The sequence below is a fragment of the Poecilia latipinna genome, unplaced genomic scaffold, assembly GCF_001443285.1.
Source record: "Poecilia latipinna isolate Pla-1442-1.1 unplaced genomic scaffold, P_latipinna-1.0 Scaffold250, whole genome shotgun sequence".
Classification (NCBI taxonomy): domain Eukaryota; kingdom Metazoa; phylum Chordata; class Actinopteri; order Cyprinodontiformes; family Poeciliidae; genus Poecilia; species Poecilia latipinna.
The window spans coordinates 511,522-524,526 of NW_015112866.1; the positions used below are offsets into that span (position 1 = coordinate 511,522).

The 13,005-nt window shown below is 36.7% G+C and overlaps 2 protein-coding genes across 3 annotated transcripts in view; both read left to right on the forward strand.

The window, feature by feature from the left end:
• LOC106947651 (protein lifeguard 2-like) overlaps nucleotides 1-7,698 on the forward strand; it is a 12,563-nt gene extending 4,865 nt beyond the window's left edge. For both annotated transcript variants that reach the window (XM_015032802.1, XM_015032801.1), the window contains 11 exons: nucleotides 773-860; nucleotides 1,024-1,112; nucleotides 1,245-1,309; nucleotides 1,396-1,449; nucleotides 1,579-1,629; nucleotides 1,723-1,762; nucleotides 1,884-1,921; nucleotides 2,709-2,796; nucleotides 3,333-3,428; nucleotides 5,907-5,960; nucleotides 6,066-7,698. In XM_015032802.1, the coding sequence (XP_014888288.1) occupies nucleotides 773-860; nucleotides 1,024-1,112; nucleotides 1,245-1,309; nucleotides 1,396-1,449; nucleotides 1,579-1,629; nucleotides 1,723-1,762; nucleotides 1,884-1,921; nucleotides 2,709-2,796; nucleotides 3,333-3,428; nucleotides 5,907-5,960; nucleotides 6,066-6,215 (813 nt within the window). In that variant the 3' untranslated portion in view covers nucleotides 6,216-7,698. The remainder of the gene's footprint in view (nucleotides 1-772; nucleotides 861-1,023; nucleotides 1,113-1,244; nucleotides 1,310-1,395; nucleotides 1,450-1,578; nucleotides 1,630-1,722; nucleotides 1,763-1,883; nucleotides 1,922-2,708; nucleotides 2,797-3,332; nucleotides 3,429-5,906; nucleotides 5,961-6,065) is intronic.
• A 1,092-nt stretch (nucleotides 7,699-8,790) lies between these two features.
• Nucleotides 8,791-13,005, forward strand: part of senp1 (SUMO specific peptidase 1) — a 14,682-nt gene continuing 10,467 nt past the window's right edge. Inside the window, exons 1-7 of the mRNA XM_015032803.1 lie at nucleotides 8,791-9,420; nucleotides 9,596-9,654; nucleotides 9,756-9,937; nucleotides 10,904-10,979; nucleotides 11,131-11,323; nucleotides 11,439-11,580; nucleotides 11,677-11,795. Of these exons, the coding sequence (XP_014888289.1) occupies nucleotides 9,287-9,420; nucleotides 9,596-9,654; nucleotides 9,756-9,937; nucleotides 10,904-10,979; nucleotides 11,131-11,323; nucleotides 11,439-11,580; nucleotides 11,677-11,795 (905 nt within the window). The 5' untranslated portion in view covers nucleotides 8,791-9,286. The remainder of the gene's footprint in view (nucleotides 9,421-9,595; nucleotides 9,655-9,755; nucleotides 9,938-10,903; nucleotides 10,980-11,130; nucleotides 11,324-11,438; nucleotides 11,581-11,676; nucleotides 11,796-13,005) is intronic.

Here is a 13,005-nt window from a genome sequence, read left to right on the forward strand (position 1 = left end):
ATATATATATATATATATATATATATATATATATATGTGTGTGTGTGTGAGCCTTCACTGATCATATCAATCTGTTGATATATAATGAATGATCCTGCTGCTAAAGTGATTTGATCTATAGTAGCACCGAGTGAATGCCGTTCTTTACTAAAGCCTGTTTATGGTTCTGAATGAAATGCGTCATTGGTTGTTTAACGCGTTACATCACCACGAGCCCTCCACTTCTTTCCAGAGCGCAGCACGTTTGTGTTATCCTTCAGTACCCCCATATCAGACACTATTTTCAGTTATTTAGAAAATTATGTACGCTCAAAATTATGTTCTTTTATTTTGAGCAAACCACAAATTTAAACCTGTTAGGCTGAAAATAGTTGCATGGAGTAGTAAAATGTCGTGTTAGCTTAAAATCTAAGCTAACACAACACAAATAACACAAATTTGTAAGGGGTAACTAACACATTTCGGATGTTAAATATTGTGCCTTTCAGACCCATTGGACATTTTTTTGATAGCAACTTCTAACTTCAGTATTTTTAATTTGGACTTAATGCAGACCAACTTAATGTACCTGATATTCTTTTAAGTGACAGGACAGATTGTCAACATCTTTTACATACAGGGATCTTATATGTGTGCTGTGCTCTTGTATTCATCCTGTTGCCTGTTCACATTTTGTGTGAAAATGTGAGATTTTACTTCTAAGGGAAATGTAAACTTGTTAACTGTAATAAGGTTGATGGTTAAAAAAAAAGTGTATCTTTTATTCATTCAGCTGTCACTTGCTAACAAGGGGAATGACTCCACAAGTGGAGAGGCCTTGGTGGCACCACCTCCCCCCACATATGAGGAAGCTATTGCAGGTAGGATTAAACACATATTATCATATTTCAAGCCCAGCTGTGGTATTTTGAGAGTATTTTCACTCCATACTTACTGAACTGAAAAGGCATTGCAACAATGAGCGTGTATAAATGTGTGAGGAATTGGAGTGACTGACATGACCTAAATGAATGTGACCATTAGGTGTCAGTGCTCCTTGCTACAACGATGTGGAGATGCTCACAGAGTTCACCTGGGATGATGTCAACATCAGAAGAGTCTTCATTCGTAAGGTATCACAAAGCTTCATGTCTTACTCGTTCAGCAGGAATATTGTCACAACAGACCAGTGTTAAAATGTGACTCCCTGACATCAGAACATAAACACTATGATGATTTATTTATTCTGGATTTCTTTCTGTTAGGTGTACTCGATCTTGATGATCCAACTTTTGGTCACTTTTGCGATTGTGGCTGTTTTTACCTTCTGGTAAGTCTTCCTAATTTTTGGTAACCTAATTACTATTACAGCTTGTTTTTTGTGGCTATTTATTTACGGATTTACTTCTCTGTTAGTGATCCAGTGAAAGACTACATTCAAACCAACCCTGGGTGGTACTGGGCCTCATAGTAAGTCACACCTTCAAAGAGCACACAATATTTAAGAAAATGAACATTATTTATTTATTCATTCATTCATTCATTCATTTATTCATTTATTTGCCAATCATGCCTAACTGTATTTTTCCTGCATGGCAGTGTGGTGTTCTTTGTCACCTACTTGACTCTGTCATGCTGCTCTGCACCCAGGTAAATCAATATTGTTCAAAATTGACTTGATTACAGAATAAATGGGAAATCAATAAAGACTAAAATCTAATTGATTTGATTTTTATCTTGCAGGAGACAGTTTCCATGGAATCTGATTCTGCTTGCCATCTTTGTAAGTCAAAAATAGCTGTTTATAGATTTCTTTTTTTTTCTCATTTGTTAAGTCTGTAAACATAGTTTTTAACATATTCCAGAATGGAAGACATTATTTAAAAATATGTATTTCTTTACAGACTTTATCCCTTTCTTACATGACCGGAATGTTGTCCAGGTATCAATTTATATTCTTTTCCTGTTCCCTTAAATTAAACTCTGCCATTTTGTATATTGTAAATTTTGTATTTATATTGTTAACTCGTTCTCTTTGAACTTCTTGACATTTTTCATGTCATATCTACAAATTTCAAAGGGTTATATAAGGATTTTAGGTTGTAGACTATCACAAAGTACCAGATAAAAGTGAGAACATGGTTTTCTTTTTTACACATAAACGTTTGAAAAGTGTTGTGTGAATTTGAATACAGATGCATACCAGTTTTTGTTTACATCATTTGCTGTTTTTTAATAGTATTTTATTAAACATTTACTTATTACACAAAAATAACAGCAAAAAGAAAAAAGAAGCAGAACAGATCAGCACAGGACATGCACACAGAAATACATTTCTTATTTCTAATTTACCGCTGGGTTATATTAAAAAATAAAATGTGACCGTGCTTTGCAAAGTATATCATTGACATAGATTATCCAAAAGAGGACTGTCAAATTTAATAAAAGGCATCCAAGTTGCCCTTAAGACCCAACATGTCTCTCTATACAGTTGTGTAACAAAAAGCCACGGATCCACTGTAACAAATTGTAACGTCTTGCTATATGTAGGATTTTACTCGTACCATCATCTGCTGAAGTATCAGGAACAGTCCAGGCACAGATCATATCATTCACTTTAGTTTAATATGTTTGGTGTGTTGTTTTTTTTTGTTGTTGTTCTCTGAATGTTGATGTGGTCAGTAAAATAACATACATTAAATTCTGCATGTTTATTTTTCTTTTAATAGCTTCTATAACACCAAGTCAGTAGTGATGTGCCTCGGCATCACAGCCGCAGTCTGCCTTGTTGTTACAGTCTTCAGCTTCCAAACCAAGGTGAGGCAAATGGTCTCTCTGTCTGTGTTTGCTACACACTTAAACACTCGTTTGAACCACTCTCGATCAGCCTGATTAATGGACGACTGTCAGGGCCTTATCGAGGTAACAGGAGGCTCTGAAAATGATATTGAATTGTGTGAAAGGGATGAATTGTATGTGAAGAGGCATCGTTTGTGTGGCTGTACTGCACATCTGAAGTCCGTGTTTTCTTTTGCACATTAATATTGTGTACCAATGTGGGGTTTTTTTATAAAAAAAAAAAAGAAAGAAGAAGTTGATTTCTGCTAGTTTTCTGTATTTATTGTAACTGACTTTGAAATATTGCTTTGTCTTGGGCAGCATTGACCCCTTTTCTAAGATACATTTCTCCCATGGAAAACACATAAATTAACTAATCCTAACTTACACACCTTGGCGTTCAAACCCCATATTTAGATGGATCGTTTTTAATATGTCCAGTTAATTGATTTTAAGTATCTGCTCCACCTCCTCCACTCTCTCTCTCTCTCTCCATCTATCTATCTCATCTCTAGCTTGATGTGACCTCTTGCCAAGGTATACTGTTCATCTTCTGTGTGGTGATGTTCATCTCTGGACTGGTGCTGGCGATTGTCCTGCCTTTTCAATATGTAAGTACAGTCAGTCAAAGAATCCACTTCCAGACTCTACATGATTCTTAATTGTAAAGCAACACTAAAATAATTAATAGCAAAACAGCACACACAAAAAAGTAAAAAGGTGTGAATAACTCTGGGTTTTACGTATTTGATTGTTTAAAGACTTTTCATCACAGAGGTGCCATGTGTTCTCATTATCTGCTTGCTTTAAACTGATACTTTGTCGGGACATCTTGGCATCACATTTCAAGGCTCAAAGTTTCCCTTAAGGGGTGTTTTTCCATTGACAGGGCAAAGAACTCTACTTGATCCTTGTTGTCTGAAAATGACACCACTGGGCCATATGGTGGTGACGTAGTCTTTCTGGAGTATTCTAAAAAAAATGGTCAACAGAAGAAACAGGAAAACTAATACACTCATTGCAGAAAGAAGACTGCACCGTGTCAAATGCTTAAAGCTAAGTTCTAAACTAACAGAACGAAATCATTCACTGCAGACAATACTTTGACATCTAAATAAACCAGTTTTTAGTAACGCCTTCTATCTCAGGAATGGCATTTATATGGTATTTCATTTCAATCTGATGTCATAATGAAGGACTTCTTCGAATGTTTAGGTCAGATTATGCAATGTCTGTGAAAGGTCAGCTTTCCTAGGATCCAGATTGCTTCAATCAACTCATTGAACAATAGGGTTGTTAGTATGCTATCCAGGGGTGAAAGTAGTTTTACACACACAGTTGCTTCTTTGTGTGCTTTGGCGTTTCTTTGCTGATGATTTTTTTTTTTGCGAAGCGATAAAAGCTGGTTAGCTCTTGAATTGCTACAAAATAAAGCTATATTTCCTTCAGCCCATTGGCTGCAATGTTGACACCTCGAGATGCCATGAGACCTACATTCTGAACATCATGGCATGGAGTGCATCCCAGTTTTCCATGTCTAGCATATAACCATTAATTTTAGCTTTTAAACTGGTTATATTGATCCTTTGTCCAGACAGAGGGACAATCAGTAGGCCTAGCATCATGACCTATTTGTTCTGAAGATCCTGCAGCTTCCACTTCATCTTCCTAACATGGCGCCTCCTCACCCATCATGTTATGACTCTCATACTCACAGTAGGAACCATAGAGCTCCTTTAGGTTCAAAGCACATCTTCTGAAGTTGGGATATTTTTCCTCCAAAGGTTCCAGAGGAATCACCTCAAACCAGATGTTGGACTGGATTTTATTTCAATTTCATTTGTGAATGTTAGAGCCTCATTTTCAACAGTGGAGCTATAAAAGTTGAAAAAGGTTATCATTTTTGGAGAAAATCTCATCAACATCAATATTTCCATAAAATAAGAGACAAAATAAATAGCATGTTTGATAGAGGAAAAGCCTCTCAGACTCTGAGCTCAAAGCGAGATGCCCAAACTATTATTTTTTTAAATATTAGACAATTTAATTTCACATAATTATCGCAGTAGAAGACATTTGTTTGTTAAATACTTACTGAAACATATTTACCGTGTTTGATGTTTGTTGTAAATGACATATACTCACAGACGAACGAGATAATAAGTCCAAGTTTGTCGTTTATTGAACGTTCAGAAACTACAGCGACTGTAATGCGCCACAGCAAAGGTAGACAAAGGTAAAATAACCTGAACAGGTGATCAACTCAAAACCACTCGCACCTTTTTATTCTCCGTCTCTCTTTGTCATTAGCACACCCGTTGCCGTGGCAACTGCTCCTCCTCGCTCCTCGAGCCGAGCAGCGAGTACTTTAAAAACATAACATTCAGTCCGTTACAATATTAGGTTTTCAGGATTGATATTTATTTTGCGAAAAGAGTTCCCCTGAACACAGTGGTGGTTGATTAGTTAATTTTAAACTCCTGCTCTGCTATTTTGGTAATGGAACCGAAACGCACAGATTTGCGCAACACCTTGTTGAAACAATAATTACAGAGATTATTATTTTTGTTGGGTCATTAATTTTAACACATTTTGTTGATTTTCTTTTCTTTTTTTCTTTTTTTTTTCTTGTTGTTCTTTAATAAAGTTACGAACGTTTTGAAAAGGAGCCAGAGGAGGACTTGCAGGTCTCGGCGTCCTGGCGGCGTTCAGTTTGTCACCTAATGCCGAGATCGACTCAAAACCTTCTGCGATCAACGTATCGCACCCCTGCTCTAACAAAGCACAAACAGTTCAGAAACAATAGGAAATGGGGGGAAAAGCTATTTATTAACCTATTAAGTCGTGTTTTAGATTGTCCTTGAAAAACTAATCAGTCATGGCTGATTAGTGGGTGCACTCACGGCTGCACAGTGGACCCATTGATTTTTTACACTAGACAGCCGCTCCCCTCTCTTGCAGGTACTGCGTACCCCCGCTAAATATTCTGGGGGTACGCAGTACCCGACCGTACCCGCCTACTTTCACCCCTGATGCTTCCTGATTAATTACTGCAACAATATTATGGAAAATACATCTTTACCTTGCAGGTACCCTGGCTGGATGCCACTTATGCCGCCCTGGGAGCCATTCTATTTACAATGGTAAGAGTATGTTTACAGTGGAGCATTTATGATGATGTAGAAGATGCGACGCAAAAGACAACTGAGTAAGTGGTGGGTTAACTGCTCTTACTTTGTCTGTTGTAGTTCTTGGCATTCGACACACAGCTGCTTATGGGGAACAAGAGATACACCATGAGTCCTGAAGAATATGTGTTTGCCACCCTCAACATTTACCTGGACATCGTGTATATCTTCTCCTTCTTCCTCCAAATCTTTGGAACAAAGCGAGATTAAGCTCGCCCTTCAAACCTGCAGGGCTGCACCATCATAAAAAAATGTAAGATGTTGGTAACCATGGTGACAGTGTTTTCAGAAAAAGTTTTTTTTTGTTATGATACTTTATAAATCTCCTGTATAGCTCCACATAGACACATTTTCATAAATATTTCCACCCAAAGTTGTCTGATACCCTCCAATACGATTTGTAGCATGTTTGTGAACCCAACAGTTAACTTACAAGCTTTATGAGCCGGAAACAATCAGTGATTTGTGATGTCTCTACATTCGATGTAAATGAAACATTCTGGGTGTGTCCATAGTAGCTGTATCAGTATGTGTCATAAATCATGTGCAAAGAACAAATGTCATTGCTCCTTTAGGATTAATGGAAACAACAAAACATAATGCATGACTCTTAGCTCAAACTTATGCAAATAACGTTCATTCTATCTTTTGAGTGTTGCTGTGGATCTTCTTTTAGACGGGTAGGATAAATGTAACTTTAAAATACATTTCAAAAATATATATGCATCTAGTCATATCATCTCTATACTGTGAATTGAAAGTGTTCTGCTGTATTTAACAACTTGACAGTAAGTGATACATTTTCGTCGGGGCTGAAATCTGAAAACAGTTTTCACATTCAGTGCAAATTATTGTGGTATTAATACTTATTTAAATTTGTCAGTGCACATTAATAATTTAACCCAGAGTCGTGACTATTTTGATTTGTGTGACTACAAAACTTTTATTCGATGTGTTCCTGTTTTATGCAATCCCTGTATGTGACTTGTCTACTGTGTGATTGAATCAACATGTTTCAATGGAGAATTCTTGATTGATGTCTTTCAGAAAGATATTCAGATTGAGCCTTATAGGTTTTAGAGTTACTGATACGGGAACTTTCAATCAACTTGACCGTATATCTGTCAGTAAATCTCAACTTTATAGTGCCAAACACGGAGAGACTTTATGCACCTTTTAATAAGGGACTGCATTCGTGGAGGAAGCATTCAGCTTCCTCCACAAGCAATCCTCCACTTTATTTTACTATTTTTAGATGGCATTAAAGTTAGGAGTCTGATGCTTCAAATGAATTTATAGGAGTTTTAAAATGTCTTTTTTATTACTTTTACTGTTATTATACTGGTGAAATATGTTGTTGGACTCTGCATTTCATCCTGGAATTGGTGTTACTGTCCTATTTATTCAAGAGTGTGTATGATTATAGTCACCAGTTATGACTGAATAAATTGAGCTTCAACAACTTTAATATTGTGTTACAGTTCTTGTTAAATATTTGAAAGTTTATTTTGGCAATTCCACTATAGAAACATCAGATCAGACCAAAATATTTTACATTTATTGTTTAATATCTTCACCACATGGTTTTGGAAATCATTGGGAGGGATTTGGTTGGAAAGTTGAACACAAAGTTGTACAAACTGGTGAAATACAAGAAAAAGTATATATCTCTTCTTTTTTCTTTTTTCAAATACAAAATATGTTTATGTGTTAATCAACTTTGCTCTGATATCCCTAAATAAAATTGACAGTTATCTTCCATTTGCTTCCATTTCCATTTGTCGTTTATTCTCAGTATAAATAGGGTTTTGTGAACATTTCAGTGGTTTGTGAGAGACCATCATTAAATAAACAATATCATATGGACCAGAGAATATAACAGACAAGAGAAAGTAGAGAAGTTTAAAGCAGGGTTATGTTGTCAAGCAATATTTGAAGCTTTGGATATCACAGAGCTATTAAGCAGTGATCCAAACAGAGAATGCCACAATGCAAGCCTACCGAGGTATGGCCATCTAACCTAAATTGACAGGTGGTCCAACAGGGCACTCATCAGAAAGCATAAGAGGTCCACAGTAACTCTGAAGGAGGTGCAGAGATTCACAGCACAGATGGAAAAGTCTGTTGACAAGACAACGGAGTTGTGCGCTCTACAAATCAGGCCTCCGTAGAAAAGAGAATGCAACAAAACCACTGTTCGAAGAAAGACATGAAAAGTCCAATTTGCAATTTTCCACAATGTTATGTAAGGAGCACATTTTTGTTAGATAAGACAGAAAAGAAACTATTAGGCCTACATACAAAAAACTGCACATCAACCTGAATATGTAATAGTTACCGTAAAACATGCCTCCTTTATTAAGCATGTTTTTAACTATCCTGAAAGTATAAAATACATACAAGTCCGTTATCAGTAGCTGACATTGCTAATACTAGTTAGCCTGACTGTGCATATAAATTTACAATTTCCACAGCTAGATACTGGAGCACAGCTATGATGTGCAATTAAAAGAAACAAGTTTCAACGTCAGAGTAGTTTAACAACATGTATAGCCAGAAAGCACCTCCTCTGGATCACTTTCAAAGATTCATCATAATTAAATTGAATAAAATATTGAATCCCAAAATTTCAAATGAATACCACAAGATAAACACACGTTCCACCAGAGGTACTTACACCAGAGTTTGAGAACCATGTCTTTAAACTCCACGCCAGCGGGTGTGACGTCTATAAAGCGCTTTTCTTAAGTGTGCACTAAACCAATACATTTACACAACACTCAATTTTACAACCTCCAGTCATCCAATCAGATTCGGCGGCAGAGCTATGTCAGCTTCAGCCATGATGTGGTTTTGAATGAGGAAGAAGCGGGAGATGTTGTACTTCAACGGGTTTATTTACGTTTTATAGGCATATTAATTATCTGTAAATGCGTTAATCTGCAACTAAAAATGAGAGCAAATTTTCCGAACGCGAGAACAGCGACCTATGGCGTTCCTCTGGGAATTTAAACAGGAGTCAATAAATTAGCCGTGTGGCTAACGACGCTAGCTAGACACGGCTAATTCCGAGCTAAGAGGCTAACGGTTAGTTGTTTCCTTGGAAAAGTAAAAAGCATGTTTAGGGGGAGTGTTGCCCTTTGAAACCGCCTTAGCTTTCCTACCTAAGTTGAATGAGGCGTGTGAAGCCTCATTCAACTCGACTATAATTCAGACTGATAGCAACCACAGCGTTTTTTTTTCCTTTAAACTCTCGCTGTCATTTATGAAACTTTAAAGTCATGCTGAATAAAATCTACGAATGGATAGAAACGAGCTTTGCCAATCTTCGCAACGGAGAACCGGCTGTGGAAAACTCACCTGAACACCCGACTCCGACAAATGCTCCAGTCAGAAGAAAAAGACCAATTGATTGGTACGAGCTGTAAATACTTTATCTGTTTAAGCTAAATTATATATATTTTTAACGGAACACAACTTTTTGAAACTTGTGTTTGTATCTGAAATCTGAAGTTTTTTTTTGTTTTTTTTTGTTTTTTGTTTTTTTCATTTTAACGCACTAATAACATGTCTTTATCTCTATTTTGAAGTTTGGAAGACGACGACAGTATCGATCAAGAACACTTAATAGTTAAGAAAACACGAATGGGTATGTGCATATTCGCTCAACTACATCATTGTCAGGGTTTAAAACCTCGTTGGTATCGCAGTAATTGCTAATGAATTTAAATTGTTGTAATGATTTTCTAGGAGATTTGATTGATTCAGTCAGGAGTGCTGCTGAAGGCGTTAAAAATCATAGTAGCAATGTAGCTACATGGATGAAGAAAAATGTAAACCCCACTTTGAGAAATATTCTGCCAAACTCTTCTGATTCCCCTTCCGGAGAGCCCCAGCCCTCAACATCAGCAGCAGACTACCCAAGGAGACCGGTAAGCTTTAGAAATAGTATGTCAAATCATCTTTCACAAGACTGCCAGAATTGGGCATGGACAATTTCCAAGAGTTTATAAAGTTCAGGTTTTAAAGAGAATCTTTTTTGACAAGCTGTCCCATGAGTTTAAAGCTCTTTTACTATGACACTGAAGTGACTTCAAAGATGTCCTTTTCCTTTGAGTCAGCATGACATTCCCATGGCATGATACTTCTGAATAAATGTAGCTTGGTTTAAAAACCAAAGCAAAACTTGAAAAAAAAAACACCTGGTAAATGTAGTACTGTTTTTCAAATAAACATGGTTATTGAGCAGAGCATTATACATGCCAATATGCATTATTGAAAATAACTCTTTAGGTGTAACAAGATGTTATTAGAGAGGTAATTAGTCAAGCCAACCTGCAGTCACTCCTTGACAAATATGCCGGTCAATACGTTGCAACTTGAAGTTTTGAAAAGCGCATGCCAATACATTTGGCGCTCCATACAGCCAGAGAAACTTTGTTTCTGCCAGCACATTTATTTTACATTATTAGAAGCAAATTAAACTGTATGAAATGTATGATGGAAATTTTTAAGAGTTTTGAAGTTGTAACGCTTTCAAAAACCACTGTAGTTTTATTTAAATCTATGCATCAAATTGGTAAAAAAAAAAAAATAGTTGATAGTATATTTTGTCATAGTTATAACATCCATCTGGTGCTTATTAGCATCCAGTAGACACAGTACAATAAACATTTTATTTTCTATTCCTTGGATGTGACACATGTCGACACTTGACTTTTTTTTTTGTTGCTAAAATTCACTTTGCCTTAATTTTGAAAAAAGCTCAGGAAATTTGGGGGCTACATCTGCCTTGAGTTGGCAGTCACTCAGATGAACAGATTACCAGTAAATCAGAGACGGTAACAAAAATGACAAAAGCATTTATCTGTTTTTTTTTTTTTTTGTGTGTGTCAAAGATTGTTCACAGGAACTCTTTGGATGAAACGTTTGCTGCTCCTTCAACAATATTGGAGTGGAAAACACCCAAAACGGGTAAACTTGTCTCTTAAAGCAAGAGTATTTTTTTTGCAATAAACTTCTAAAAGTATTTAATATTTTTCTTCCCTAATATCTTTCCTTAACTCGTTCACAGCCGAGCTACTGCAGGTTAAAAAGCATGTCTTTCTCTGTTCCACAATTTCAGACTGGCTGCGTAATGACAGAATGATTATGGGATCAAAGGTTTGTAGGCGACAAGTTTGTATGAGTCCTGCACATCGTGAGGTGCCAAAAACAAATGGGCATTCGGTCGGTGTGCGACCCGCCATTCACACCAAGCTGCACCCGTCCCCAAGGCTAGGCAGGCCTTTAAGCCTCCGGCCGCATGGAACTTTAAGGTATGTCTTGCTTCTTGGTTATCTTTTGAAAATATCCTCCATGTTAGATGACATCGTTTGTCTAAGCTTTTTTTCCCCCCCATGTTTTTTTTAATGACCCAAACCATGTCTGTAGTTTGTCAGGAGTGGGTACGGCAAGCAGTTCCTGCAACCACATGTATGAGAAAACCTTTCCAATCAAAGTGGTGCAAAGCCCGACTCACAGCACGTCATCAAGCCGCTTAAACAAAGCTGGACCCCACTGCACAGCTCAGGAGGTAGGACATGAGGGCAGGAAGCCATTGTGCTTATACATCTGATTCATTTAATTCTTTTTGGTTTTAATGTCATTCTTTTCCTCCTCTTTTAATTAGTCCATCCGTGAGGAGGAGAAGGAGATCTACAGACAGCTTCTCACTATGGTTTCTGGTGGCCAGTCAACTGTCCTTCATAACGGCAGCGCACACACCTTTGTGAGATCCCATAGAGATTTGTAAGTACGCAAACAGAGAGAGTATTTTTACACAGCCGTATATTGAAATCTGAGATCACATTCTAGATGGTACATTAAAGGGAAGTAAGAGCTTTGCATTTTTATAAGTTATTTGTTGTTGTGTTCAAACAGCATCTGGCAAAATAGTAGTTTTATATTAAGCCCCAGCGATCATAGTTTAAATACATTTCCTTTTTTTTTTAATGTATTTTGTAAATGAGTTTGCAACACATTCAACAATTTATTCCTTACTTAACTGCATCTACAAGCTTGTCACTAATCGTCTGAAACCAGAGGTGACAATTGATTACCCAAAAGTGTCTATTGAGGCGTAAAGAAAACGTGTAGATCATTTTTATTTTATTTTTTTAAGTTTCAGAAAGTTTGACTTTTAGCTTAACTATTATTTATCCATCCATCTGGTCTAGGGAATAGAAAATAAAATGTTTATTGTACTGCATCCTCTACTTGTTCTCTCATAACCAGCGTTTATATTAGTGGACGTTTGCCAATAAAACAGGGGTTTGTTTCTAAAACGTGTCGCCACTCACCAGTAACAATTATGAAGCTTACTTTAGCTAATGTAAGCTAAATTTAAATTGTTTCTTTAAAAGAGCTTAAAGTTTTCTTATGCAATCAGAAGGGCAAATATTCACCCTTTTTTCACCTTACCTCAAGTTTGGATATGTTGTGGTGTGTTATAGTTTGGCAATAGGACACATCTGATGCATGTAGTGCAATAATGTAGGTATGCATTGATCCACTTTTTCACTTTCAATACTGATGCAGATATTTGAGGTTTAGCATCAGCCAATACGATCAAGTGCAGAAAAACGACATTTAATCAACTTAAAATGTTTTCTTTTTAAAACATAGACGTAAATGTACTGAATTAAAAATTGATCTGATATGTCTGCACCAATACAGCACACTTAAATACAAGAGCAGTGTGTTTGAACGCAACAAATAAACTACAACACACTTTCTTTCAAATGGTTCAGAAAGTGGAATGAGGAAATGTAAAATAATAAAGCATGACGTCACTCGGGAGCACAAAGGATAGAATGAGAGTGTATAGATCTGCCCTTATGGATTGGGCACGCTGTCATTGATGCTGAATATAGAATGTTTTTTCAGTATTGGGACCGATGCAGTTATTGATATTGGATTGGTGCATCTCTACTCTGATGTGGACTCTCAGCCTCCAGTT